Source organism: Akebia trifoliata, chromosome 3 (genome assembly GCF_017979445.1).
Source record: "Akebia trifoliata isolate Shusen 1 chromosome 3, ASM1797944v1, whole genome shotgun sequence".
Classification (NCBI taxonomy): Eukaryota; Viridiplantae; Streptophyta; class Magnoliopsida; order Ranunculales; family Lardizabalaceae; genus Akebia; species Akebia trifoliata.
In genome coordinates this window covers 27,452,885-27,480,090 of record NC_141377.1, presented here as the reverse complement: position 1 = coordinate 27,480,090, position 27,206 = coordinate 27,452,885, and the positions used below count along the sequence as shown (strand labels likewise).

General features: G+C 36.8%; 1 protein-coding gene across 3 annotated transcripts; it reads right to left on the bottom strand.

Annotated features, from left to right (window-relative positions):
• Window positions 1–1,571: 1,571 nt before the first annotated feature.
• LOC147406256 (sulfhydryl oxidase 2-like) lies at window positions 1,572–27,206 on the bottom strand. 3 transcript variants are annotated; one of them, XM_086434223.1, is made up of 12 exons: window positions 26,803–27,205; window positions 16,227–16,251; window positions 16,050–16,142; window positions 14,719–14,900; window positions 12,472–12,541; window positions 12,307–12,375; window positions 12,143–12,216; window positions 11,907–12,063; window positions 10,533–10,573; window positions 2,681–2,827; window positions 2,103–2,591; window positions 1,572–1,971 (listed from the first exon to the last, which is right to left on the bottom strand). In XM_086434223.1, exons 1-11 carry the CDS (start codon window positions 27,018–27,020, stop codon window positions 2,114–2,116), a joined length of 1,554 nt encoding a protein of 517 aa, XP_086290349.1. In that variant the 5' UTR covers window positions 27,021–27,205; the 3' UTR covers window positions 1,572–1,971; window positions 2,103–2,113. The 3 variants fall into 3 exon arrangements, with proteins under 3 accessions (XP_086290349.1, XP_086290347.1, XP_086290348.1); XM_086434221.1 differs by having other exon boundaries at window positions 12,143–12,375; window positions 26,803–27,206; XM_086434222.1 differs by having other exon boundaries at window positions 2,148–2,591; window positions 12,143–12,375; window positions 26,803–27,206.

Here is a 27,206-nt window from a genome sequence, read left to right as displayed (position 1 = left end):
ACGATCTATTCAACCAGATGGTCATAGCAAATGCTTTGATATGCAGTGGTGTACCCCATTGTTGTCTTGCCAAACCTCAACTTAATCTGGACCCAACTTTTGATTAGATAATTCATTTGTATTATTATACACACTTTTGGAGTAGATCGTGAGGCTTTCAATCTGAAATATCATAGTAATCACTACAATATTAAAATCATGCCAAACCTGAAATTTATAGTGTAACTTTTGATCTGAATGCCCATTATATACTAGTTAGGTGGCATGTGGAGACAAACATTGTATTACAAAAAATTAGGATTTATTCATGATTAAAGTTTTTATTAATTACTTTAAAAGTAATAACTATTTTCATCATTTAATATATTGTTCGAGCCCTTTTGTAATATAAAATATTAAATAAGGTAATTTTGGTCTCAAGTTCGAATCCCACTACCCATAAAAAACCTTGGTGGCCACGCACTGTTTCACTTAAGTGGGGTAAAGCCTGGGTGCAGGGTGTAGGGACTAGTCTGGTGTGAGCAAGCTGGCCCGAATACCCTTCGTTATCAATATATATATATATATATATAGGGTGACGTTCCTACGACCCTTATTACGACTCACATTGCAACATCGTGTTTGTCTTATATGGGCAAAAAGGTTTGGAATGGACTGATTTTTTGTGAGGATGATCTCTGTGATAAGAGGATCATCCTTGCAAAAAATCATCCCATTCCAAAACTTCTAACCCCATCAAAATTGATTTACAAAAATTGGACGGTCTAAAATTTTTCAACTAGTAAACATGGGGCTAGAAGTTTCATAATGAGCTGATTTTTGGCAAGGATGATCTCCTCACCATAGAGATCATCCTCACAAAAAATCAGCCCATTCCAAACATTTTTGCCCATATAAGACAAAACACAGTGTCGCAATGTGAGTCGTAATAAGGGTCGTAGGAACCCGACCCATATATATATATATATATATATATATATGGAGGCTTCTTTGGTTTTGTGAAATTTGGTGTGAACCACTATAATCCACTTTTGTCATTATAATAATAAAGATATTTTTGGAATAGTTCATGAAGATATATCCAATAACTCTCTAGTAAGGATGGAAGTTATTTTAATAGTTTTGGGAGGATAATTTCAATTTTAGGCAGTATTGAACTAATTGTCACAATATCAAACCTATCTTCCACATTTTTTCTTTTCTTTTCCATCGAAATTGTGAGCATCATTTGGTTTCATCAAATATACTTTTCACAATATTCCTTTGCTTTCGAGTTTAGACAAATGCTTTTGGACTCTGATGATGAAGATAATTATGTTTTCATCAACTGTAGTAGATTTCTATTAAAGAATCTTCCCAAGGTTGCGAAGATCGAGAATAATTACCTTTTATTGGAAATAGGGTTGCTATATTACCGTTTTCTTTAAATGTCAGGAGATGTAGCAAGAAATAGGAGCAAAACCCTTATTTCCGTCCAAAATACATGAATCAGGACTGGGGACATCTATGGCATCAGAACCAGATGAACATCTGATCCCATATTCAAAAGCTGGTGGTAAGTACAAACAAAATGAGATAAAAGTATTAATTAGTATCATAATATATTTTACTATAGCAAACAAAAGCAAAATCCTTGAGTTCTTACCTACAAACAAATCAAATCATAACCACAGATGAAATAGTGGTCGTCTTTTACTTGAAAAAGTAATGTACAACCAATAAATGAGACAAGTATATAGATCAATCTAAAGACTCTAACTACTTTTGAAATTTTAAATTGAGATCAATCTTTACATTCCACATTTAATGCTCAGGCAAAAAAAAAGTTCAAAAAATAAAAATAAAATAAGAGTATATGAATGGTTACCCACATGAGCATAATGAGCCCTAGTTGGACCAAGTTGTGTACCTTAATTAAGGGCAATGCCGCATTTTGGTCTTTAATAATCTCAACTCCAGCTTCTCCTCTGCCTGAAATGTCAAGGGTAGAAAAGAAAATATAAAAAAACATAAACCTTCCAACAAAGCATAATGATTCTCTCCCTAATTATTTTTCTTTTTATATATTTTTTCTTTTAAATACTCGTAAACATGATTATTACCCTCCTACTAATCATATGTTCTTTAAAGAGTGTGTGTGGAAGTACTTCCGATTCTTCTGCTGTGAACGCCATAAGCAAGCAAGTGCTCCAAATGCACAGCTTGCAAGAGCAATACCCAATGCGGCTCCCAAGGGTACAGTAACGACATTCGTTGAAGTCACGATGTCGTCAGCCAGAGACACACTTGCATCACCCTCGAGAAAACCCTTGTCCTTGTACGATGATACGAGTTTCTTCCCGTAATAACCAACCAAAAACTTGAAGACCTCGTCCTGGTTCCAGTCAACCAAAATGGTGCCATTATTTTTTCTGAGTGGAGAAAGATAGCAAGACGGGCAGAGCTGCTTTGGTGGCCACATCATCTTTGGGAATTTTGGATCACCGGTTCTCATAGATGCCTCTTCTTTCATCAGCCTCTCGTTTACTTTGTTATGTGCACCCCATAACCAAAGGACAAAGTCCCGTGTCTTGTTGAAAGGAGTAGAGACACTGCAAGTGAACAAAGTTGCCAAGCGATCAGGTTTGTAGGAGAGCTGAGAGAGCTAAAGATTACTCACTAGTACTCCAACTAATTTTACCTGGAGCACATCTCATAGAAGTGTTCGCGACATTCCTCGCAGATGAAAAAGTTGTGAATGAAATCACAAAAAGTTGTAAATACCACTTGACTCTCTCCATCTTCAATTCTTACAGAGAGTGAATGTAAAAGAACCCATAAACCACAGCTGCAAAATAAAAAGAGCACGTGAGGCATACACATACAATGCAGTGAACAGTATAATGGTAAACCATGTGTTACTCTTTCCCTTCTAACGAATTTCAAGCAAATCTCAAGCAGGTAACATGAAGAAACCAGTGCTTGTAAACAATAATAGTAATAAATAAATAAATAAAACAATTAGTTAACAAAACTGGGGTGTACATTGACATCTTTTTTACTGGATTTCCTAGTTAATAGAACTGCATATTCTCTAATTTTACAAAGTTGCAGTTAGTTAGATCCCATGTTGGACTAATTTAGTGTGCATTCTATTTGGCCACGGTAAAAGCATGTAAAATGGTTTTAGTTTACTAATTATTTTATACTATAATAATGAATGATCATATGTTTGTTGACTTAGTAAGTTGATCAACCCAGTGTTTTTAAAGGCATATGTCTAATCAAGAGTGTGTGATTTTGGAGAAAACTAAATTTTATCGAAAATAATTAAAACTAAGAAAAAATTTGCAATTTAAGAAAACCTAGGGAGAATAAATCCAATAAAATAACCTAGTTAAATATAATCCTAATATTCAAATTCTTGGCAGATAACTCAAATCAAGAATCCAACTAAGGATCTCGACTCGGAATATGCCTAATCAAGGGTGAGATTTTCGAGAAAAAACTAAATTTTATCAAAATAATTAAAACTAAGAAAAACTTGCAATTTAATAAAACCTAGGGAGAATGAATCACCTAAGATCTTGGATTGAAATTAGGGATGTCCGTCAGAAACGAAGGTAAGGTGTCTCAGTTACTCGTTAATGTGGCCCTGAAAACTAGCAAGGGAGTGGAGCTTTGTATGCAGAAGGTGGTGGGACAATGGCCTATTTCAGGGGTTATCCCCTCTGTCAATGGGGGAGTGGAGATGTCACCGAGGGATTGATTCTAGTATGAATTCTCCAAGTTAAAGATTACGAGACATTTATCGTGCTGTAATAATATGATCAAGGAGAAGATTAAAAAACTGAAGAAAGAAATTATTCAACTTAAGAGATCAGTGGAGGACTTTCCACTCACAGTCACAAAAGGGAAGAGAGCCGGAAGGTGCTTAGTAAGTTTAAATATCAATTAGAATCTTGTTCTGGAACATAAAGGGTCTGAATGCGATCTCGAAAAGAGCAACAATCAAAGTCATTTTGCATCATCATAAACCTCATATTGTGGTCTTGCAAGAATCGAAGTTAGATAAGATGGATGATAGGGTGATTAAGGAGATTTGGGGAATTAAATCAGTTGGGTGGTGCGCTCTTCCTTCTTAGGGGGCTTCAGGTGGCATCATTTTATTGTGGAACAGGAAGTCAGTGGTGGTGGAGGACAATCTCATCAAAGTATTTTCGGTGTCGGTCTTATACAGGTTGATTGGAGAGGACTTTACCTAGGATTTTTCAGGGGTGTATGGTCCAACTCTAGAGAGAAAGTGGAATCACTTTTGGGAAGAATTAGATGATATCAAGGGGCGTCGAGACAAACCGTGGGTTTTGGGGGGAGATTTCAATGTCATCCGATTTTCGTTCGAAAAGAATGGGGGGTTGAGAATCACTCTGAAGATGCGCAAATTCTCAGAGTTTGTCAACCGCAATGTGTTGATTGATCTTCCACTCGGTGGGGGAAAGTTCACGTGGTCTAACAATCAAGAGAACCCGAATCTTAGCAGATTGGACCATTTTCTAGTTTCGTTGGGTTGGGAAGAAAATTTTGAAAGGCTTACTCAGGATAAATGGCCAAATCCTATGTCAGATCATTGTCTTATCTCTTTGGTGGCCGGGTCGCTGAGGAATCGGCCTACGCCTTTTAGATTTGAGAATGTGGTTAGAGTACCAAATTTTTGGGGAGATGATTGATACTTGGTGGAACGAGCTTTCGTTTGATGGTAGGCCAGGAAAAGCATTGAGGCTTAAACTGAAGGCTATCAAAGAAAAGTTGAAAATCTGGAATAAGGAAATGTTTGGGTCTGTAAATGATATGAAAAGTGTCGCACTATTGGAGTTACAAGAACTGGAGGGTAAAGAGGAGAGAGGGGGTTTGGGTGTTGAGGAGAGGCTAAGATGAGTGAATCTTAAAGTTGAGTTCCAAAATTTAGTTGCACTGGAGGAAATACGTTGGAAATAGAAGTCGAGAGTTCGGTGGCTCAAGGAGGACAAAAATACATTTTTTTCCATCGTATAGCGAACTTTAATAGCCGGGTAAATTTCATTTCGAAGCTTAAAGTAAATGATTCGTGGAAGGTAGCGGAGGAGGATGTGTGTGAGGGGGTGGTGCATTTCTACTAGGGGTGCAACTCAATTCGGTTCAAACCGAGAACTGAACCAAACCATGCAATTTGGATTGGTTTGGTTCGGTTTAAATTATTACCGGTTCGGTTTCGGATTTAAAAAATGAAGAACCGATGAATTCGGTTCGGTTCTCGGTTTAGATAATATAAAAAACCGAACCAAACCGAAAACCGAACCATTATTAATATAATATTAAATATTAAATTTATAATTGATTTTTCATTTTTTACCCAAAACCTTTCGGTACCCACTTTTCTCTGTTCTCTCTCATTCTCGTCTCTTGCAACAATCGTGCGGCTGCGAGTTCAACTCCGACTGCCGGCGGTCACCTCTCTCTCTCTCTCTCTCTCTCTCTCTCTCTCTCGTCTCTTACCATTTGTGCGACTGTGCGACAGTAGATTGCAGCTGTGTTTGCATCTCAACTCCGGCGACCGGCTGTGAGCTGCAGCCCGTTCTCTCTCTCTCTCTCGTCTTGAGGTAAGGAAGCATCTCTCTCTCTCTCTCGGCGTGCGGTTACTGGCGTGCGACCGCGGGCATGTGGCTGGCTGGCTAGCTGCAGGTGGCCGACGAATCTCTCTCTCTCTCTCGACGTGTCTCTCTCTCTCAGAGTGTTTCTCTCTCTCTCGGCGTGTAGCTGCAGGTACCTCTCATGGAAACCCATTTTGTTTTGGGTTTTGTAGTTTTGGAAAATAATTAATTTTTTCAATAAATTTTAGAAATCCATTTTTTTTTTTTTTGAAATTAATCTAACCGAATTTACACAAATTTATCATGTGTTTACATAATTTTGACAAATTTGTGTACATAATTTTTGACAAATTTTTGATAAATTTGTGTACATAATTTTTCAATTCGGTTCAACCCAACTTAATTCATCATGTGTTTACATAATTTTGACAAATTTGTGTACATAATTTTTGATAAATTTGTGTACATAATTTATAAATTCGATTCAAACCCAACTTAATTCATGTGTTTACATAATTTTTGATAAATTTGTGTAATTTTTTTTTTACAACCCATGGAACCGAACCGAACCAAACCGAATTAAGATCGGTTTGGATTGGTTCGGTTCTACATCAAATCGGTTCGGATCTGGTTCTTATATAATGGAACCGACCTTGGTCGGTTCGGTTCTGATTTTGCTCTAAACCGAACCGACCCGAACCAAGTTGCACCCCTAATTTCTACAGTAATTTGTATACGGAGGAGTACGTAGATAGGTCTACATTAGAATCCTTACATTTTGATAGCATTTCCCTAGAGCAACAGAGGTGGCTTGAAAGACCGTTCAATGTAAACGAAGTGTGGGGAGTGGTGTGTGGTTTGGCTAGTGACAAGGCCCCGGGGTCAAATGGTTTCTCTCTAGGTTTCTTCAAAGCTTGTTGAGAGATAGTGAGAGAAGATGTGATGGTGACTATCGAGGACTTCTACAGAGAAGGATTCTTAGATCTGGGCTCTAACTGTACTTTCCTTGCTCTGATTCCTAAGGTGTCGAGAACAGAAGATATCAAGGACCGATTAGTCTGGTGAGTTCAATTTATAAAATCATCTCGAAGGTCTTAGTTTCCAGGTTTAAGACTATGTTAAGCGATATCATTGGTCCGGCTCGAGGAGCTTTTGTAGCAGGGAGACAAATTTTGGACAAGGTTCTTATAGCAAATGAATGCATTGATTCGTGCAGAAAAGCGAGAATTTTGGGGTTAGTCTGCAAAGTTGATCTAGAGAAAGCTTATGATCATGTGAATTGGAATTTGATGAAGTATATGTTAAGGAGGATGGGGTTTGGTGAAAGGTGGGTCATAAAGTGCATTTCAACTTATATGTTTTCAATCTTGGTCAATGGATCTTCAACTAGGTATTTTAGAAGCTCGAGGGGTCTTCGCCAGGGAGATCTGTTGTCATCTTTTTTGTTTATGATAGTTATGGAGGCATTGGGAAGGATGCTTTCCAAGGCGGTCATTGAGGGAGAGCTTACCGGTTATTCTAGTAGGGTGGGCGGTCATGTGGTTTCTCATCTACAGTTTGCAAATGACACCTTAATCTTTTTGGACTATTCTCCAAGACAGTTGAGTTTCTTAAACGGCATTCTTGGGTGTTTTGAAGTAATCTCTAGTATCCCGGTAAATCTTCGCAAAAGCAAGCTATTTGTGGTAGGTGAGGTAGAAGGGTTGGAAGTTGCAACGGCCTCGATTGGGTTTTAGATAGGGGCCCTTCCATCCACATACTTAGGGCTTCCTTTGGGGATGGGTTACACTAGTAAAGACATTTGGGAGCCGGTGATCAAAAGGATGAGAAAGAAACTTAGTATCTGGAAAGCAAAGCTTTTATCTAAAGGAGGGAAGATTACCCTTATTAAAAGTGTTTTGGCTAGCTTTCTCATCTATACTTTTTCTTTATTTTCCTTGCCAAGATATGTGGAAGTGCAATTAGAAAGAATCTGCCGAGATTTTTTGTGGCATGGTAAAGACGGCTTGAGAAAATATCATTGGGTGAGTTGGAGTAAGTTATGTTCACCCAAGAAGAATGAGAAATTGGGTATTCGCAAATTTTGCTATATGAATTCGGCTATGTTGGGGAAGTGGCTTTGGAGGTTCGGTGAGGAGGGGGACAGTCTTTGAAGGAAGTTATCGTGGACAAATATGGTGTAAATGGGAATGGGTAGGAGAGTGGTTTGGCGAGAGACATGTTGGGGTGTGGAGTGTGGAAAGGCATCCTTAGAAGACTTCCGGCATTTAAGAGCAGAGTGAAATGTAAGGTTGGGAGTGGGACTAAGGTGAGGTTCTAGGAGGACTGGTGGTGTGGGAATGATCCCCTTCAGACTCATTTCCGGATCTATTTCATTTATCTTTGAAAAAAAATCAAGTCGTTTCTGTTTTCAAGAGATTGGAAAATGGCGCGCTAAAATGGGACTTTGGGTTTAAAAGAACTTTCAACGAGGTGGACACGCTAAGGAGGTTAATTGTTATAGTGGGGAATAGCTATGTGCAGAACTCTTCGAAAGATAAGAGATTGGGGGTAGGTACTCGGGATGGGAAGTTTACGGTTAAATCTTTGTATGATAGCATTGCTCCAAGTAGTACAACGTTCTTACCTCACTCATTTGTCTGGGGTGGTAAGATACCTCCTAAGATATCGATTTTCCTTTGGTTGGCGGCTTTAGGAAAATTTGCAACTCTAGACCAGTTGATCAGAAGAGACTTCATTTCACCAAACCAGTGTTATATGGAGCTGTTATGGTCGTTAAAGGGTCATTGAAGTTATTTGATGGGTTTTGAGGGTTAGGAGAAACGTTTTGTGGGGGCGAATATGTAGCTGTTGGAGGGTGAGGGATTTTATTTTGAGGGTGTAGGAGTGATGCAATATGGTTAGAAGGTTGAGGAAGGGTGGTCTGGTGTGTGAGAAGTGGAACGGTTTAGGCAAAACCAAAATTATGGGTAAGGTTCTGCTTTTGAGGGAATTCGGCCTCTCTAGAAGAGTTTCTAGGGGCTGAATTATGAGGGGAATTGTGGGAGGGATGGTGGGAATCCTTTAAATCTTCTTCTCCAAAAGTTTTCTTACCTTTCTCCTTCTCAATGGTGTTGAGAACCATGCCTTGAACACGGGACTCCAACATAGCCATAATTTTGTTGGTGATTCTTTCTTCAAACTTCTCCAATTTGGCTTCCAATTGAGTTTCTAGATAAGATTTTGTGATAAAATCACTTTCACCATCCATCTTTTGTGGATCGTAGCAAAAGCACTGATACCACTTGAAATAGCGGAAGCATGTGAATCAATAGATTCGATAGATAATGTTCAATAGAACACTTAAAGTCAATTTGAATCAATAGATTCAATTGATAAACAAACAATAGCTTGAAAGAAAATAAAGCATAAAGCTTAAAAAAGTAATTAAAAGAGAAAAGATAATTGAATTGATTATTGATTTTCGGATTTGGAGTTCTTTATATAGATAACTCCATCATAACAACTTGTAATCCTATTAAAATATTAAAAATTAATATTCCTAACCTATCTATAATACAATACTAACTTTATAATCCTATTAGAACTCAAATTGGAGACTTCTAAGCACTTCTAATTATAGTCTAAATAATAAAAACGAATTTAAAACAAATTAGAAACTAACAAGGAATTACTCCTAACATAACTATGAAATAGAAATCCTATTAGAAGTAGAAATAGAAATCCTAGTAGAAGTAGTAGAAATAGAAATAGAAATACTAGTGAAGCTCTAACTAGGATTGTAGATGTCCTACATCACCTTGGACCATAATGCATGGTTGAAAGCTTTGTAACCTCTCAAAATGGCTTGATGGAGACTAGAAGAAAACATTGAATGTTTCGGTATGGACTCGGTCGAAATCATATGGTCAAACCACATATGCGGCCATGTGTGACCAAGCATATTTTGTGTGCATATGAAAGTCGCATATGTGTGTCATTTAAAAACTTTGTCATAAATTTATAACTTATAAGTTGTAGAAGATGTTAGAACTTAGAAGTGATGGACTAGATAATGTAGATATATTTATAACCCATAAGTTATACAAACATTACAATGAAGTATATTAACATAATATTGATAAGAAAATATGAAATTTGTAAATAGTAGATGTAGATAAGAGAGTGGTAAGAAATGGGAGAGGGGAGGGAGTATTTATAGACAATCTAGGTTTAAAAAGAAAGAAAATTAGATCTTTCATGTCCAACGGTAAGAAATTTTGACCATTGGACATGTATGAGATTGCATACTACAATATGTGACAGCTTATAGACCCAACGATCAATTTTCACAAATGTGAAATCTGATTGAAAATCAAATATGTGATCGCATATGACAACTATGGTCAAAATAACCTAGCCTTCTCTCCTTACTAGATTTTAAACCTTGCATCTACGACTTGTCCCGACTCCACCAATAGAAGACAAATCTTATTTATGAATGGGAAATTGGTTTGTGTAATGAAAAGATTGAATGGTAACATCAATGATTAGATGGCTTTGGGTAATAGGTTTGAGAAAAAAAACTATATAAAAGATGATACATCGGTTTCAAGAAGATGTTGAAATAGCAAACGAGAATTTACCTTCTAAATAATCAACATTAGGATCAATTTTAGAAACCAGTATTATCCTTAACAGTATGAAATGCTTAAAAAATAATGAACTACAAATGCTACATATGCGATCGTGTTTTCGTGCTTGTGTTCTGAAAAAACAATGGTAAAATACTCATGGATAACTGAATCTTTTGTGGATAAAAATAGATTGGTAGAATGATCAAAGAACAAGTATAGCAAGATCAACATAAGATAGTGAGAAGATACAGTTATACATGTAGGATATATAATAAGACAAAGAACATAAAAAAGAGAAATATAGTATTACCTGAAGCCCCTGGTATCATTCTTGCTACCACGACAATATATCTGCAACATAGAATCCAATGCAGCTGGGAACAATCAGGGATTGATCTCACTATGACACCCATAGATAGCAGCCAGTAATATAAAAAGAAACAGCAAGCCAAGTAGAGGACAAAGTCATGAGAAATAAAATCATACCTCTGTTCACTATTTGGCTTGGAGTGCTAATTCAATGGGGTTACTCTATGGTAACAGTTACTTTTTCCACTTTTTTTTTTTTTTTGATCGGTACTTTTTAATATGGTTTGAACGAGGAAAAACATAAAAAATGTAGAAGACGCTTATGTAATATATATTCATTGGCCTGCAAAAGTAACCTTTAGTAATTAGAAGAGTCATCCTATTCACTTTTTGGATGTGACTGGAATCCAATTACACACTATGTATGGGTGTCTCAACTCCAATGACATCCTGTTAAACAGGATACCTAGACCTTAACAGCCAATCCAATTATTGTCTTCTAAAAACCATGTGACCAAACTAAAAGAAAAAAATAAATAAAACTAAACAAACTGCAAAAACCAACCTGCAATCAAAATCTAAGTTTGGATGTGACATGGATCGAATTGAACACTCTATCTATCTATAGGTGTTTCAACTCATATGGCAACCAGTAAACAGGATACCTAGACCTTATATATCCACTCAATTACAACCTTTTTTTCTTTTTAAAAAGGTTTTAGGCCCAAAATGTTTTATTGGCTATCGTGAAAAGTTTCAACAAGGAAAATGGGGATTTTCTTTTGTTGCCTATGCAAGTGTCAGGTCATGTTTCATAGGCTTCAGTCCTTAGAGCCAGCCATGCAAGCATGTCCAACATCAAAAAGCCTATAAATATTCGAGAACACTTCATAACCACACTAATTATCCTACCAAAACCTTATCCTCATCTTGTTTCCCACCCTAAATTAGATGCCTTCAACAATAGAATTGCCCTTGTGCACATAAATATCAAGAATCGCATATTCTACATTTTAGTAGCATAACCCCATGTTAGATGTCATGTGCATTGCTATATGTACACTACTGTGATGAGTTACCCTGTCACTACATCTTTCTCATAAAATAGACAAGCTGCAGCATCCTAGAGCTCATTAACTTCAAGTTCATATGTTAAGGGATCAAAGGACTTTCCCACACTTGCATGAACAGGATTATAGGTAAATGTTTTCAAGGAAGATCTAACTCAATTGATGTTTTATACTGAGAAACAATCATCTTACTAAAAGTTGTTAATAGTGAATGAGCTAGAGTGAAGAGAAACGTGGTTAGTGTGAACCAAAGCACAAAAACAAAACATCAAATCCAATGTAACGTACAGCCTAATTGTACACACCCAATATCCACGAGGGACTTCTTTTCCGCAAATCCGGAAAATCTTAGGTGCATTCTTTCCCTGAGAAACAACAGCCTCTTGTGTATCGAAGGACCAAATATCAGAAGGCCACAAGTCATCAAAGTTCACGAGTATTTCTGCAGTTCCACTTCGACACCTGATACACAAAATTAGCATAAGTGAAGGAAGCAGCGCGTTACACAGATCAAGTATGCGACAAGACGTTTGGTTTTGACCTCCTAGAAGGGTGATGAGCCACCAAGAGTTGAAGGAACCTTATAAGAGGTGCTCGAGTCTCTGACTTGATCATCTGCAAAATGGGAAATAAGAGACGGGTAGAAGTTGTCATAAATTTCCATAGGTACAGAATACCCAAATTTAACCCAATAATTGAGTCTACCTTGTGTTCTAAGATGATGTCAAATGCTTTCGAGGTTGCCTCCTCAACATCATATATCGCACGTACAATCTTTCATGGGCCATATAAATACAAAGGTTAACATCATATTCTTGAATGAAAAGTGCAGCTTATGCAAAATTGAAGCAGTGTTCTTATCTAAGAAACCTGTTCAGGGTCCGATGCATTTAGTGCGAGATGCTCATTCTCATATTTCTCATCATCCAGGCTGTATGCACTGTGAAGTTAAAGGAGTATCAAAAACATATCCATCATCTTAATCCACCTGAAGCTAGCAGTCACAACGTGACGAATATGATGGCATATACCAACAGAAATATTATTACTAATGAACTTCATCACTAAGATCACAAAAAACACATGGAAAAGCAACACATCATAAGAATGATGCATCTTAAGATTGTTGTCATACAAGCATCACATACAACTAAAAACAGATATCAAGAAGAGAAGTTAAATTTATCTATCATGTTTTTTACATTAAATTGTGGCACATGCAGTTCAATGTATCTTCTACTACATTATATTTTAACAGTAATGATTCATACAAGAATTATAATACAACTGTGTTGATAAGTCTACGTGTCTAGATTCGATGGTTGTGGTGTCTACACTTCATATCCATGTCCTTTCAGACATTCAGAAATCAGAACATGAAGAGAGTGACGAGAAAAGTAGAAGATTTACACAGACAAACACATAATACTACCATACTAGAATAAAAATAAAAATAAAAGAGGAAGAAAACTTAAGGAAATGAGAAAATATTTCACTCAGGCATAACCAAACTATTATTGATTGATCTAGAGTTTAACCACTTCTTGGAACTTTTATCAGTTTGTACTGAAAGGTCACTTAGAATTACCCTAAGAAGAACAAAGAAAACATTCAGCATCAGACACAACAAGGAGCTAGGAAAGAGACCCCATAAACCCAAAATGGGTACATAGATATAATAGAATTGGAAAAAAAAGTTATCATGGCTAAATACAATCTAAATTAATAAGAATTTTTTTTTATCGGGAAAAGCAATTTGCATTAGAAGTGGTCGAGGTGACCAACAAATAATACAAGAGGAATGACAACCAACCAAAAACAGAGAACAAAAAACCCAGCCCCTACTGTTATAATCTACAAACCAATCCCATCTCCCCCATAAAGTCATCAAAGAAAACTCCCTTGAACTCCTCAAAGGCTTTACACACCAATAAAACAAAAAAACCTTTGATAGACACAATGATTTTCTAAAAAGAAGCCGAAATTCCTTCAAAAACCCACTGATTTCTTTCTTTCCAAAATGCCCCAACACATGGCAAAGGGAAGAAGAGGCCAAAGAATTCTCTTTGCAAACGTAAAGGATGAACCCAAGCACATCCAAGAGCCAAAAAGATCCTTGACCATCCTAGGAAGACAAGCAACAATGTCGAAGAGATTGAAGAAAAACATCCAAATATCACAAGCAATAGGGCAGTGCATTAGTAAATGATTACAGATTCGCCATCTTTCCTAGCCTAACAAGTCGATCTGAATCTTGAAACCCATAGGGATTGACCACACAGACGAAGTATCGGATTGAGCAAGGGACTAGAATCTATATACAAGAAAGAGTACTCAAAAGGTAGAATTCAATTTCTAATGGAATTCTGGACTGGATCACGAAGCTCAATTCCATTATGCAAATGACTTCACGACTATTAGACTTCTCATTGGAGCATAGAAGCAAGAAATATATTGATTGTATTTTCTATTTTTAACATTCTAATTAATTGTATTATGCTTACTATTAGTGGATTGGCCATGAGGGTCCACATATATCTTCAACAATGAACTACGTAAATCCGTATGTATTATGCTCACTACTATTTCTTCTCCTTTGAAATCCACACCAAACAGATTCATAGAACCCCCCCCCCCCCCCCCCAACAAATCATTTTAAGGTTTCCACTTTCATTTGTTAAGGTCAGAGGTCTACCTTAGCCCACGCTTATTCAACAAAAGAAAATCTATTCTTCCAAATGGTCTATATTATCCAGATTGTAAATATAGAAATGTTTCATATATCATCGACCAGAATAGGAATCAAGAATGTCACAGTAAAGATTTCAAGTACAAACTCTTGACTTTTGACTAACTGAACCATCATTAAAATTAGTTCAGACCTTGCCCAACGAGAAAAGTCTTTTACTGCAAAACTAAGAAGCATTACTAAGCCTTTCTACATAAATAAATGACAATTCAGAAAAACCAAAATTAAATAAAGAGATATTAAATTAAAAATCATAAATAATCCCTATATCACAGCATTGACATGTGTAGTCCAATATAATCCAACTTTGTGAAAAAAAAACCTACCATAAATGACATTGAAATAAATAAATGGATAAATAAGCATACCTGCCCATTTTCTTGTTGATCCAATTAAGCAAGCGTTCAGCTGTTCGTCCATCATCAATGGCATGTATTTCACCTTTGTCTTGTTTAGGGTCCCAACCACCAGACACAAATTTAGAAGGAGGGCCCCATAGGAGCATAGGATAATGGCTAACCGAAAATCTATCACAAAGCTTTGTATTTATCTGTGCTGTCACAGATTCAAAAAGTAGAACTAATCACCAAAAAACATGCTTTCAAGAAAATGGCCCAAAAAATAAATGCAACACCTTAAAGAGAAAGGAAAGAACAAATTAATGCAAGTCTTCTACATGTTTTGAAGGAAGTGGAAGAGTATAAATAGATAGTAAACAACTTTATCAATTGAATCAATTGAGGGTCCAAGAGGTGTTAAGCCGAGCCCTTTTAAGGTGACTGGAGCTCCAAAGTGCATTTCCTTCTTATGGATGGCAATTGAGGACAAGATCTGCTCATAGTTGTAACTATAATGAAAGTAAATTCATACGAAAAAAATTATGTATTGTGCAACAAAACTGAGGATGTACACAACCCAATTCATTCATTGCATGATTACTAGCAATGACTGAGCCCCCTGTTCTCTCTTTTTTGTTGCCTAGAATGGATGTTGTAGTGTAATTACTTAGTGGTGAAAAACCAACGTAAGGAAAAAAAGACTAAAACATATTTTCTGTTTAGTTTTTTTTTTTTTTTGGAGGGGGTCCATTTTTCATGAAGTATTCTGCAATTTAATGCTAATAATGGGATTTGTCATATTGGACATTTTCTACCTATGCAGACTCCAGCAGTTATAACCCTACCTATTTAACATTTATTATAGTGCATGCCTGGTGATTGCATGGTACTAAGCTATACACCTTTCATATTCTAGGTAGACACAATTTCAATCCATTTTGAGACGTTATTTGATTCATAGTGCTATTTGGGGGAAAAAATCAATATTTCTCTCCATTATGCCCGCGTTGAAATTATGAAGTCCGCTAAAAAAGGATTAAGTGGAAAACCAAGTGCAAAGAAAAAATAATGACTACTTGGGTAGCGTTGGCCATTAGCAGAATTTCGTTTTGACTGTCTGTTGTAAATGTTCTTCTTTTTAAGGGAAAATCCCTTTCTAAATGGATAATAAACAATTTTCTGAAAATGAAATTTGATTACCGATTATGGCATCTGTGATGTTACATGAATAAGCATGGTGGACAAGTTTTTCATCAGATTTAGGAGTACATATGTTTGCAGAAGACCTGTTTGAAAAGAAATTACTGAACATGATCACTGTAGACTAATAAGATAGTTATTTCAGAAACCACTGACTTTACCTTCGATGCACAGTCTACTCTTGTCATTAATATAATCCCAGGATGCACTGCGTCAGGTCCATTAAAAAGCCTTGCAACCTTTTCATAATGAGGCTGCATAATTCATTGAGCAAGAAATACATTAGCAAAGTATATGCATCAAAAGATAGCAAATAGGATAAACGTAGCACAGTATACCTTATAATTCCTGCAAGCAGGACACCTGCAAAAGTAATGATATAAGATTAATATTTTGAATAGCATACATAGTAATAAAAAAGTTCTATAATCAATAAAGCGCGATTATATTTATCAAAAAGAAAAATAAGAAGGAAGGAAGGAAGGAAAGAGAAACAAACAAACAAAAAATTGTGAAAAGTAAATTTTATTAAAGAAGTTCTGCAAAATGAAATTTGAAGACTTTGGCCATAAATGGAATAAGCTCTTGCATTAAGTCCTAGCCATCCCTTTACTGGCTACTCCTCTTCTCTTTTCCTTTCTTTTGCTCTCTAACTTCTATTAATGTGTCTGTTTTTATTGATCAAAGAAAAAAAATCTACTAAATCTGCTAAAGAGAAAACCAATACATTCAGATGTACAATCTACTCAAACCACAGTGCTCCCTGAAATTTAATTTCCAAAATTTTACTCCCACAATCATTCTGCATTCTCATGCCGTTCTCTAAATCCATCCTTCTTGGAATAAAGTGCAACCAACTTACTTAGAAAATCTCTTCCATATTATTTCCTCATAAATGCACTCTAGCATCATGGCTTCCTTTGATAAGAAATCAACATCTAAATATTTTCATTTGATTTACTTAATTATATAGAGATTACAGCACCCAAGTTAACAAATCTAACCACTTGTTAACTCCTTATAAAAAACAAATAATGCCCTAGGTTATAGATACTTTTTCCTATCCAAAATACTGCATATGGAACTGCAACTTCTCAATTCATATTAACACGCCGAGGTAAGATCATGCAGGAGTACCAGCAGTGCAACATATGCGAATAAACAACATAAAGCATAGTGAAAACATTTTACATGTAATCACTTACAATCAATTGAATTATATTAGTGCCAATCACAAATAGTTGGTGAAGGCACTAATAATAAATTAATAACACTTATCAAAAAACTAATAAATTAATGACACTTAATCAAAAAAATAATAAATTAATTTGATGTTGACTTAAAGATATTGGATCCAAGAGAAACAACAAAAGTCACTATCAGAGAAACAATAGTGGATCAATGCCCCAGCAACAAAAACTAGGGCAGTGAATAAAGTTGTGTTGCATCACAGCATATAAGATTGCCCAAAACGAGGTTTTTCTATAAGTGAATGTGAATGCCTTCACAGATCTAAACATCAAGAGAACATCAATAATAAGGCAACTTCCACTATTTTTTATTGAAGTCATTGCCCATTGAGGACAGACACAAATAGATTCCATGTTGTCAACCCCAGTATTTGGGATAAGGCATAGATGATGATTAATCTTTGGTCCTGTACACTGAATTCTAAATGGGAGACTATCAGTCAATCAGTCGAGAGAATCATGGACTTGTTGACCAATATGGTATCCTCCTACCTGTTTTGGAGGAGACAAAGGGGGCACAAGGCTAGTGCAATCATTCTCATTGAGCAATCCACGAGCTCTACCTCCTTTCTCAATACTCTCATCCTTGTCTACCACTAAAGCAAAGCAGCAGTGACCAAACCGCTGTGTTCTCCATTAGAGGCCACAATAACAAAATATCCCAATTGCACCCCATGTAGTATAATTGTAACCATTTTACGACAGAAATAAAATCCTTTTTTCAGATAATTTGCCTGCCCTTGCCCACCCACTGCACTCTCCCCACTAAACTTAAAAGACCAAATTCCTTAATCTCCCAAGGCAATTTTAAATTCAGTCAAGGAAACTAAGGGAAAAAAGCAGTTGCCCCTACTTACATAACTCAAGGATGCCTCTCTTGTTTCTATCAACTCTCCTCTAACAATGTCCAAACCAGACTAAAGATGCCCATACTAAATCCGCCTGCGAAAAAACACAGTCTGGACAGGATTCTTCGCCAGTCACCAAGTTGTTCTACAAAGTTGTATTCTAACATAAAAAGAGGATCCGTCCTATTTGGGAGGAATGATATTTCATGATCTTAAAGATTTAGGTGCTTTCGTGGAATTTTGGCTTCAAAAGGAATTTCATTGATTGGGTGTGTCATGCATCTCTTATTAATTTAATCTCCCTTGTTCCCATGATTTTGAGGGAGGAAGAGCAAATGGTTTGGAATATGAATGAAAATGGAAAATTTAGAGTTAATCCTTGTTATCCTGATAAATCAATATGATGTTTAAAGGTTCCCTCCAAAGACTGTTTTTCTATATTGGCTATGGCAATGGGAATTACTTCAATAAATTTTTGTTGTCTTTGCAAAGAGAGTGGGGAGTCAGTCAATCAACTTTTCAATCATTTTTTTAATGCAAAGAAATTTTGGAATCATTTCATCTCTATCTTTCATATCTCCTGGTGTTTTCCTAATTCCATTTTATTGGAAAATCAGGTCCTTAAGGCATAAAGAAAGGATTTTGTGATCTATTACCACTTTTGCAGTTTGTTGGGAAATCAAGAAAGAAAGAAAATTTTCATCTTTTGACAAAAAGGGGAAAAATCTTTGTAGAAGATCATAATCAGCATACGGGTCTGTAGAGGTTAAATTTGTGATTAACCTTGAGATTTGATTTAAAACAAGATCATTCACCACTAAATCGCACGAATAATGAAAAAAGAACGAAAAAGAAAAACTACACAAAAGGGTTTTTTACGTGGTTCGGCACATTGTGCCTACATCCACAGGCTCAGGGAGCCGTTCCACTATAAATCCCATTGTTACATGACCTTCTCTCTTCGGTATCCCCCCTTCCTCAACTTCTCCCTTTCCCCCTTTACAATGGCCTTAGCCCTCTTTAAATAAAAAAAACTCTCCCACCTAGGAAAGAAATCATAATCCTAATTAAATTACAATTGCCCTTCTTACCCCTTATCCAAATTAGGAAATCTTGCTAATTAGACCCCTTTTTGACTTGGTAACTATTATTAGTATGTATAGGATATGTGAGAACAAACTAGTATTTTCCAGTTCCACATGTCTCACTTAATTGTAGCCTTAATTCTCTTATATAAATATAAGAGAGGAAGCTAATAGAAACTACTCTATTGAGCCTCTCTCTAAACTTCACCTCTAAATCTCTCTCTCTTCCTAACACTAACATGGTATCAGAGCAAGATTTAGATCTTGAAGTTTGAGAACCTACCTTCTCTTCCTACTTCCCTTTCTTCTTCTTATTCGATCTACTTGGTATTAAAATCTTAGGCTTTTGATTATAACCCAGGGTTTTAATCTTCTAGTTAATGAATACTCACAGTACGTGAGTATGTTTGAAGTTGGTGTTTTGTAGTTTGGTGGTGCAAGTTGTGATTTAGCGGTGTGTTTTTCTCTAGGAGGTTCAGATCTACTTTCCGAATATCCACGATTTATCAAAAGGGGACTTTAGTCATCTGTGATTTGATATGTAAGTACATAAACCATATTCGATTAGATCTAGTTATTACAATCTAATTTGTGAATCAGATTGATTTTTTTCTCCAAAATCTAGCCACGAAGCGGTGAATCCTCGAGATTTGCACAGATCTGATTGGTATTTCAAATCTGGTTTATTTAGTGCGATCTGTTTATTGTGGAGTGATTTCGGATGGAGATGAAGTCCAACGTCTATCTCCTCCCAAGTTCTTTAATTTTCTGATGACCTTGATCAAATTAAATGGAGATAATTTTATCCCTTGGTCGAAATCTATTGAGGTGTTACTTAATGCCAAGGGAAAGTTTAAGTATCCGAAAGATGATCCTCCTAAGACTGAAGATCCTCAATATTTTGAGTGGGTTCAGGAAAATGCTCAAATTATGACGTGGTTGTAAAATTGTATGAATTCCACCATTGATGTAAACTTGATATTCATATCTTCTGCCAAGGAAATTTGGATTCAGGTTAACAAGTTGCATTCTGGAGAGAATAATATTTCTCGGATTTATCAGTTGGCTGAAGAATTCTTTTCCATTCAACAAGGTGACCAAAGTTTACCAACATATTACTCTCACCTTCAAAATATATGAAACGAGCTCAATGTATATCAGCCCCTCACTACTGATTTGGTCGTACTACGTCGACAATGGAAAAAGATGGATGTTGTTCGTTTTCTTTCTAGTTTGAAATCTGAATATAATTCTGTTAAATCTTAAATTTAGACCAGTAAAGAATTATCTGCACTTACTGAAGTTTTTTTTCACTTTCAGAGAGTTTTTATTGGTGGTTATGGTGCTACATCATTGGTGTTTGAATCTGACCAATCAGCATTGATTGTTTCTGAAAGTACAGATCGTGATTATAGCCATAGTAGTGGTCGTGGTGGTAGTCGTGGGTATCGTGGTAACCACGGTAAAGGCCGTGGAGGGAATTGTGATTCTAGTGGGGGTCGTGGTCGTATATACCCAGAAAGTGTACCCACTGTGGACTTGATGGTCACTCTGTGGATTTCTATTGGGATTGACATAGTCCGCCCACAAACTGGGCCAATCAAACTATTTCTAGTGACATTAATGGTGGTGGTTATGTTGATCCGCCTCAGGTGCCTTCCTAAACAAATATGGTTACTATCTCTCATGATGAGTATTCCAAGTTACTTTATCCTCCTCAACCTAGTGCCTTGTCCTCCAACACTGCGACTCTAGCTCATTCAGGTATATCCTGTCTTGTTTCATCTTCATCCCCTTGGGCCATTGATTTAAGGGCGTCAGATCACATGACTGGATCACCAGGTTTGTTTTCAGCCATTCAACATTTTTCCTCTTCCACTCAGTTTGTCACTCTTGCTAATGGTACTACTTCTAGGGTTTTTGGTATTGGAACTTTCATTCCCTGTTCTACTCTTTCTTTATCTTCTGTACTATATGTCCCTAAATTTTCTTTCAGTTTAATGTCCATTAGTAAGTTAACTCAAGCTCTTCATTGTTCCGTGACGTTTTACCCCTCATATTGTGTTTTTTAAGGTCTAAAAACGAAGATGACGATTAGTGGGAGATATGAATCTGGAGGTCTCTACTATTTGGATGGTGGTGGAGGCCCGCCTACTCTTCATGCCACAATCACTCTGCAACAATGGCATTATCGACTTGGTCATCCTTAACTCCGCTTTTTAAAAAAGATGGTTCCCACATTAAGTGATATTCCGTTTTAGATTGTGAGTCATGTCAATTAGCTAAAGATCATCGTGTTTCTTATCCACCTAGGTCTGCTAGTAGAGTATCGTGTTAATTTAATCTAGCTCATTCTGATATTTGGGGTCCTTATAGGATTGTTTCTCGTTGTAGGATTTGATATTTTATTACTTTTGTAAATGATTTTTCGAGAATGACATAGCTTTATTTAATGAAAGATCATTCTAAGTTATTTTCTATTGTTAAATTGTTCCATACTGAAATTCAAACTCAATTTGGTGTGCAAATCAAGTAATTTCATAGTGATAATGCTAGAGAATATGATTCTGAACCTTTGAATGACTATCTTTCATCCTTTGGTATTATTCATTAAACTACATGTACACGCACCCCTCAACAAAATGATGTTGCTGAACGTAAAAATCAACACCTTCTTGAAGTTGCACGTTCTCTAATGTTTCAGATGCAAATTCCCAAACCTTACTAGGGGGATGCGATTCTTATAACATGTTATTTAATTAATCGTATGCCTATGCCTGTTCTTGATGGTCAATGTCCTTATTCTGTTATGTTTCCTTCGAGTCCTTTATTTTCTTACTTCCACGGACCTTTGGTTGTATTTCGCTTGTTCATCTATTCTCTCCTGGTTTTAACAAATTTGACCCACGTTTAGTGAAATGTGTATTTCTAGGCTACTCTCGTACCCAGAAAGGTTATTGTTGTTATGATCCTTTAGCCCGTCGTGTTTATGTTAGTGCAGATGTTACATTTTGTTATTATGTATCATATTTTATAGATCCAGTATAGTATGATGATCTTTTATTGCTCTTCCTCTTCCTCTACTGTTCCATTTCCACTCACTTATCCCCATCCTCCTCCAGATGCAGACACCTTACCATCATCTTCACAGTCTGCAGATCAGGTATCTAGCACTTTTTCTGATATTGATCTTCTTATTGCACAAAAGAAAGGCACTCGTAGTTGTACTTAACACCCTATTTCTAAGTTTGTTTCTTTATCTCATTTGTCTGCTTCATATCGTGGTTTTGTTTCAACTCTTTCTTCTGTGTCTATTCCTCGTAGTGTACAGGATGCTTTGTCTCATTCAGGTTGGAGACAAGCTATGGAGGTTGAGATGGATGATCTTCATCCCAATGGTACTTGGGAGTTAGTGTCCTTACCTGCTAGTATGTGCACTATTAGTTGCCGTTGGGTATATGTGGTGAAGTATTTGCCTGATGGGTCTGTTGAGCGGTTGAAGGCTCGCCTCGTGGCCAAAGGTTATAATCAAACTAATGGTGTAGACTACTCAAAAACTTTTCTCCTGTGGCAAAAATGACCTCTGTTCGTATTGTCATCTCCTTTGCTGCCTACTTTTAGTGACCCTTATGTCAACTGGATGTTAAGAATGCATTTTTGAATGGTGATTTGGAGAAGAACGTGTATATAAAGCAACCTACTGGTTTTGTTGCTCAGGGGGAGTCTAACATGGTAAGTTGAAAAAGGCCATTTATGGCCTAAAACAGTCTTCACGAGCTTGGTTTAAGAGATTCAGTGAAGTAGTAGTTCAATTTGGGTTGAAATAGTGTCAGACAGATCATTCTGTGTTTGTGCACTTTAGTTCTTCAAGGACTATTATTCTGATAGTTTAAGTTAATGATATAGTCATCACAAGTGATAACACTAATGGAATAGAGGAGTCGAAAGCCTTCCTTCAAACACAGTTTCAAGCAAAAGATCTTGGCAAGTTGCGTTTTTTCTTAGGGATAAAAGTTGTGAGATCCAAGAAAGGTATTAACCTGGCTCAAAGAAAGTATATTCTTGATTTGCTTGATGAGACAGGTATATTGGGAAGTAAACCTATGGGCACCCCAATGGACCCTAATTCAAAGTTGATAGTAGATAGTGGAGAGTTGTTTGATGATCTAGGAAAATACAGAAAACTAGTTGGTAAACTCAATTATTTGACTATCACTTGACCAGATACTTCTTTTGCAGTAAGTGTAGTGAGTCAGTTTATGGAAACGCCAAGGATTCCAAGCTTTTGTTCGGATCCTTCGATTTCTTAAACGATCTCCAGGACGTGGTTTGTGGTATAAGTCTAAAGATCATTTAGACTTAAAGGGGTATGTGATGATGACTGGGCAAGTTCTCCATCTAATAGGAGGTCTACATCTGAGTATTGCACTTTCTTAGGAGGCAACTTGATTTCCTGGAGAAGTAAGAAGCAAAATGTGGTTGCAAGGTCTAGTCCAGAGGCAAAATATAGAGCAATGGCTCTTGTGACATATGAACTGACGTGAGTTAAGAATTTTATCGAAGAATTGGGTGTTAAGATAGTTACTCCTATGCGATTATATTGTGATAATCAAGTTACAATTCATATTGCTTCCAATCCAGTGTGTCATGAGCGAACAAAGCACATTGAGACAGATTGTCACTTTATCAGAAACAAGATTTTATGTGGGGTAATTAGTACACCGTTCGTGAAGTCTAAAGATCAGTTGGTGAATATGTTCACTAAGGCACTTAACTGTAGTCACCTCAATCTTATTTGCTCCAAACTGGATTTACTTAATATTTATGCTCTAGCTTGAAGGGGAGTGTTATCTTTTCTTTAGTTTCTTTTATTTTCTCTTCTTTAGTAGTTTATTTTATGTAGTTTCTTTAGTTTGTTCCAAGTTGGACTTTCCAACTTGAGGGAGAGTGTTATTGGTATGTATAGGACGTGTGGGGGCAAACTGATCTTTTCCAGTTCCACATGTCCCACTTAACTGTAACCCTAATTCTCTTATATGAATATAAGAGAAAAGGCTCATAGAAACTACTCTATTGAGCCTCTCTCTAAACTTCTCCTCTAAATCTCTCTTTCTCTTCTAAATACTAACAGTAATATTCTAACAATGAAATCCTTCCAAAATCACGCTCAAATCCTGCCAAATAAGAGATTTGGCGTGATCTGCCATGGCACGTCATTCGAGAGAGAATTCCCCCGACCTAACCTTAGGTCTTCTGGTTCCAACCCTAAATTCTCCCGAGCAATTAAACCAGTTCGGCAAGGTACACTATTTGATCGAAATCTTAAGACGTAAACTTGATTCAATGGAGTGTTGTGACTCAACCAAGTTTTTGATAAATAAGTTCGACTCAATAGATTTGGACTTGCATTTAGCCCCCATGTTACTTTTTGCCGGTCGAAAAATTAACAAATTGGGTCACATGGAACCCCTAATTATGGGCATGGATCCAACCCTCGAGCAACTAAATTGCTCGGCCTATTGTTTGTTTCAGCAATTAATAAGATCTAAGAACTTTGAATTTAACATAAATACCTCCTCGTATTTTATTGAAATACTGTGGAGCACCTTCCTCTCCCATAGCACCTTGTCGACACATGCTTTTCATAGCAACACCCTATAATTTTCACACCAGCCCTTGCACCTCTACATGAATTTGGTTATAGAAAACTAGACTTGGCTATGTGGTTGCTTTGGCCAAATCAACATAATAATTCAGTAGCATTCCTGGATCCCAATTAACATGTGTACATACACCTTTCCTTTCCTATGGTGTACACCTCTTCCCCCAATAAACTTGGCCATATCAATATAGACTTGGCATTATTATTGCCATTAATTTAGTAGCATTCCTGGATCCCAATTATCTTGTGGTGTACATACACCTTTCCTTACCTATGGTGTACACCTATTTTCCATTCCACCTTTTTTAAGTATTTAACCTTGGACTGAGACAATGCCCTCTTTTCTCCTTCCGCACCGCCATTTCGTTTGATAATATTTCTTTTTTTTCATACTTTCCTTATTTACCCTAGACAAAGGGAAGGAAACCAATTCGAATCAAAGGATTTAAACCAAATCCAACACGTGGATGTAACCCCCAAATAAGCAAAGTACAATGACGTGCACATTCACCTTCAATCCTGACTGAAGGATTCAACCGCAAAATGTAATCCATCGATCTGACCCCAATAGAGTAATCGAATATTGTTGAAGCACGATCGTGAGTCACTGAGTCATGATGATTTGAATCAAACAGACTCTAATTTTAGATTCATTTGCCCAGTTTTCGTACCTACCGACAACATATAAATCGCAAACCCCTTTCTGTTCCTGGATCATAAACATGATGAAGGGTAGCAAATCAACTTGAATCACCCCAATAATTCTGTCATGTAGAGATTCTTCGCTAATACCACCAATATAGATTTACACAACACGAGCCACTAAAGAATTCGATCGAAAAACTATGACACAACTTGGGGGAAGCCCCCTAACTCCTTATTGAGATCCCAATCGTACGATGTGGTTTTTCGTGGTTCCCTGTTCTTTCCCACGAACAACACCAATTATAGAGGTTAAATTTGTGATTAACCTCGAGATCTGATTTGAAGCAAGATCATTCACTAATAAAACGCAAGAATAATGAAAAATTAACGAAAAAGAGAAAGAACACAAAAGGGTTTTTTACGTGGTTCGGAACGTTGTGCCTACATCCATGGGCACGAGGAGTCATTCCACTATAAGTCTCACAGTTACATGACTTCCTCTCCTCGATCTCCCCCCTTCCTCATCTTCTCCCTCTCTCTCTCTCTCTCTCCCCCCCCCCTCCCCTCCTCTCCTCTCCCCTCCCCTCCCCTTTTACTTTAGCCCTCTTTAAATAGAAAAAACCCTCCCACCTAGGAAAAAAATCCTGATTCGAGTTAGATTACAATTGCCCTTCTTACACCTTATCCAAATTAGGAAATCTTGCTTAATTAGAGCCCTTTTTGACTTAGTAACATTCTAACAACAAAATCCTTCCAAAATCACACTCAAATTCCGCCAAATAAGGGATTTGGCGTGATATGTCATGGCACGTAATTTGATAGAAAATTCCCCCAACCCTGACCTTGGGTCTTCTAGTTCCAACCTTTTGTCTTCTTATTCCCACCCATCCTTTACCCCTAGCTCTATGCTAATCTTCCTTTGCCCCCGACCTTCCTACTCTTCTGGTTCTTCAGCTCTCGACCCAAATAACTCCATGTGTCCACTTTGGGATATGTGTTGATGGTGCAAATGAAAAGTCCAGATGGGACAGGAATTTATCCCTCCACAGGGCCTAATCTTCCTTTTGGCAAAATTGTTTCTTGACTTCAAGATTTTTTTTTCTTTGAAATTTTCCTAGGTGGGAATCAATTTGTAACTCTTAAGGTTGCTTTATCTATCAAAAAGAAAGAAAAAAAAGATTTGGGTGTTACACGAACATCCCAAACTTCCAAATTCATTGCAAACTCCTACTATTGAACAATTTTTATCCAATAATAATTTCCCTTTAGGTTTCTCGTTTTGATTTTTCTGACATAGATCACATATAACACTAACTAATGAACACAAATAAAAAACTACTGAATTAATTTAAAAGCAACTGATTAATTAAAGAACTTAATCATAGGATACAAGATCAATCATATTTCGATCTAGGTTTACTCACCAATGAGCGAAGAATTCAACAATTGCGAACGAAGCAGGAGAATGGCCAAGAACTGAATCAAAACTCGTACTGTTCAAATCGACAGCTGCGTCTGGTGGATCAGGGCCACTTAGAGCTCGAAGGATCGAGCGAGATCCGACTGAAACAGATGATGATGATGATGCTTCGATGCTTAAGAGGGATAGAAAGATCATATAAAGAATCGAAGCCATAGACATAGATATATCGATATCGATAGAAAGATAGAAAGAATTGCAGAAAAGCCTCTGAAAAGTTATTTCTCAAAGAGAACGTTTCGATCGAATTAGGGTTCTTATAACCGCCATTTTAAGGAGAGAGAGGTGAAGATGGAAGCGGAATGGAGACTCAATCTGTGGGAATTTTAATTTGTTATTTGTGTTGAA

What these genes read in the sequence shown, in the direction of transcription:
- LOC147406256 (XM_086434221.1), bottom strand. Translation starts at nt 27,020, where the DNA reads ATGTCTATGGCTTCGATTCTTTATATGATCTTTCTATCCCTCTTAAGC. An exon ending in AATGATACCAGGGGCTTCAG is followed by an intron (nt 2,828 to 10,532) that starts GTAATACTATAT and finishes TTTATTTTGCAG; the next exon opens with CTGTGGTTTATGGGTTCTTT. An exon ending in TTCTATGAGATGTGCTCCAG is followed by an intron (nt 2,592 to 2,680) that starts GTAAAATTAGTT and finishes GTTCACTTGCAG; the next exon opens with TGTCTCTACTCCTTTCAACA.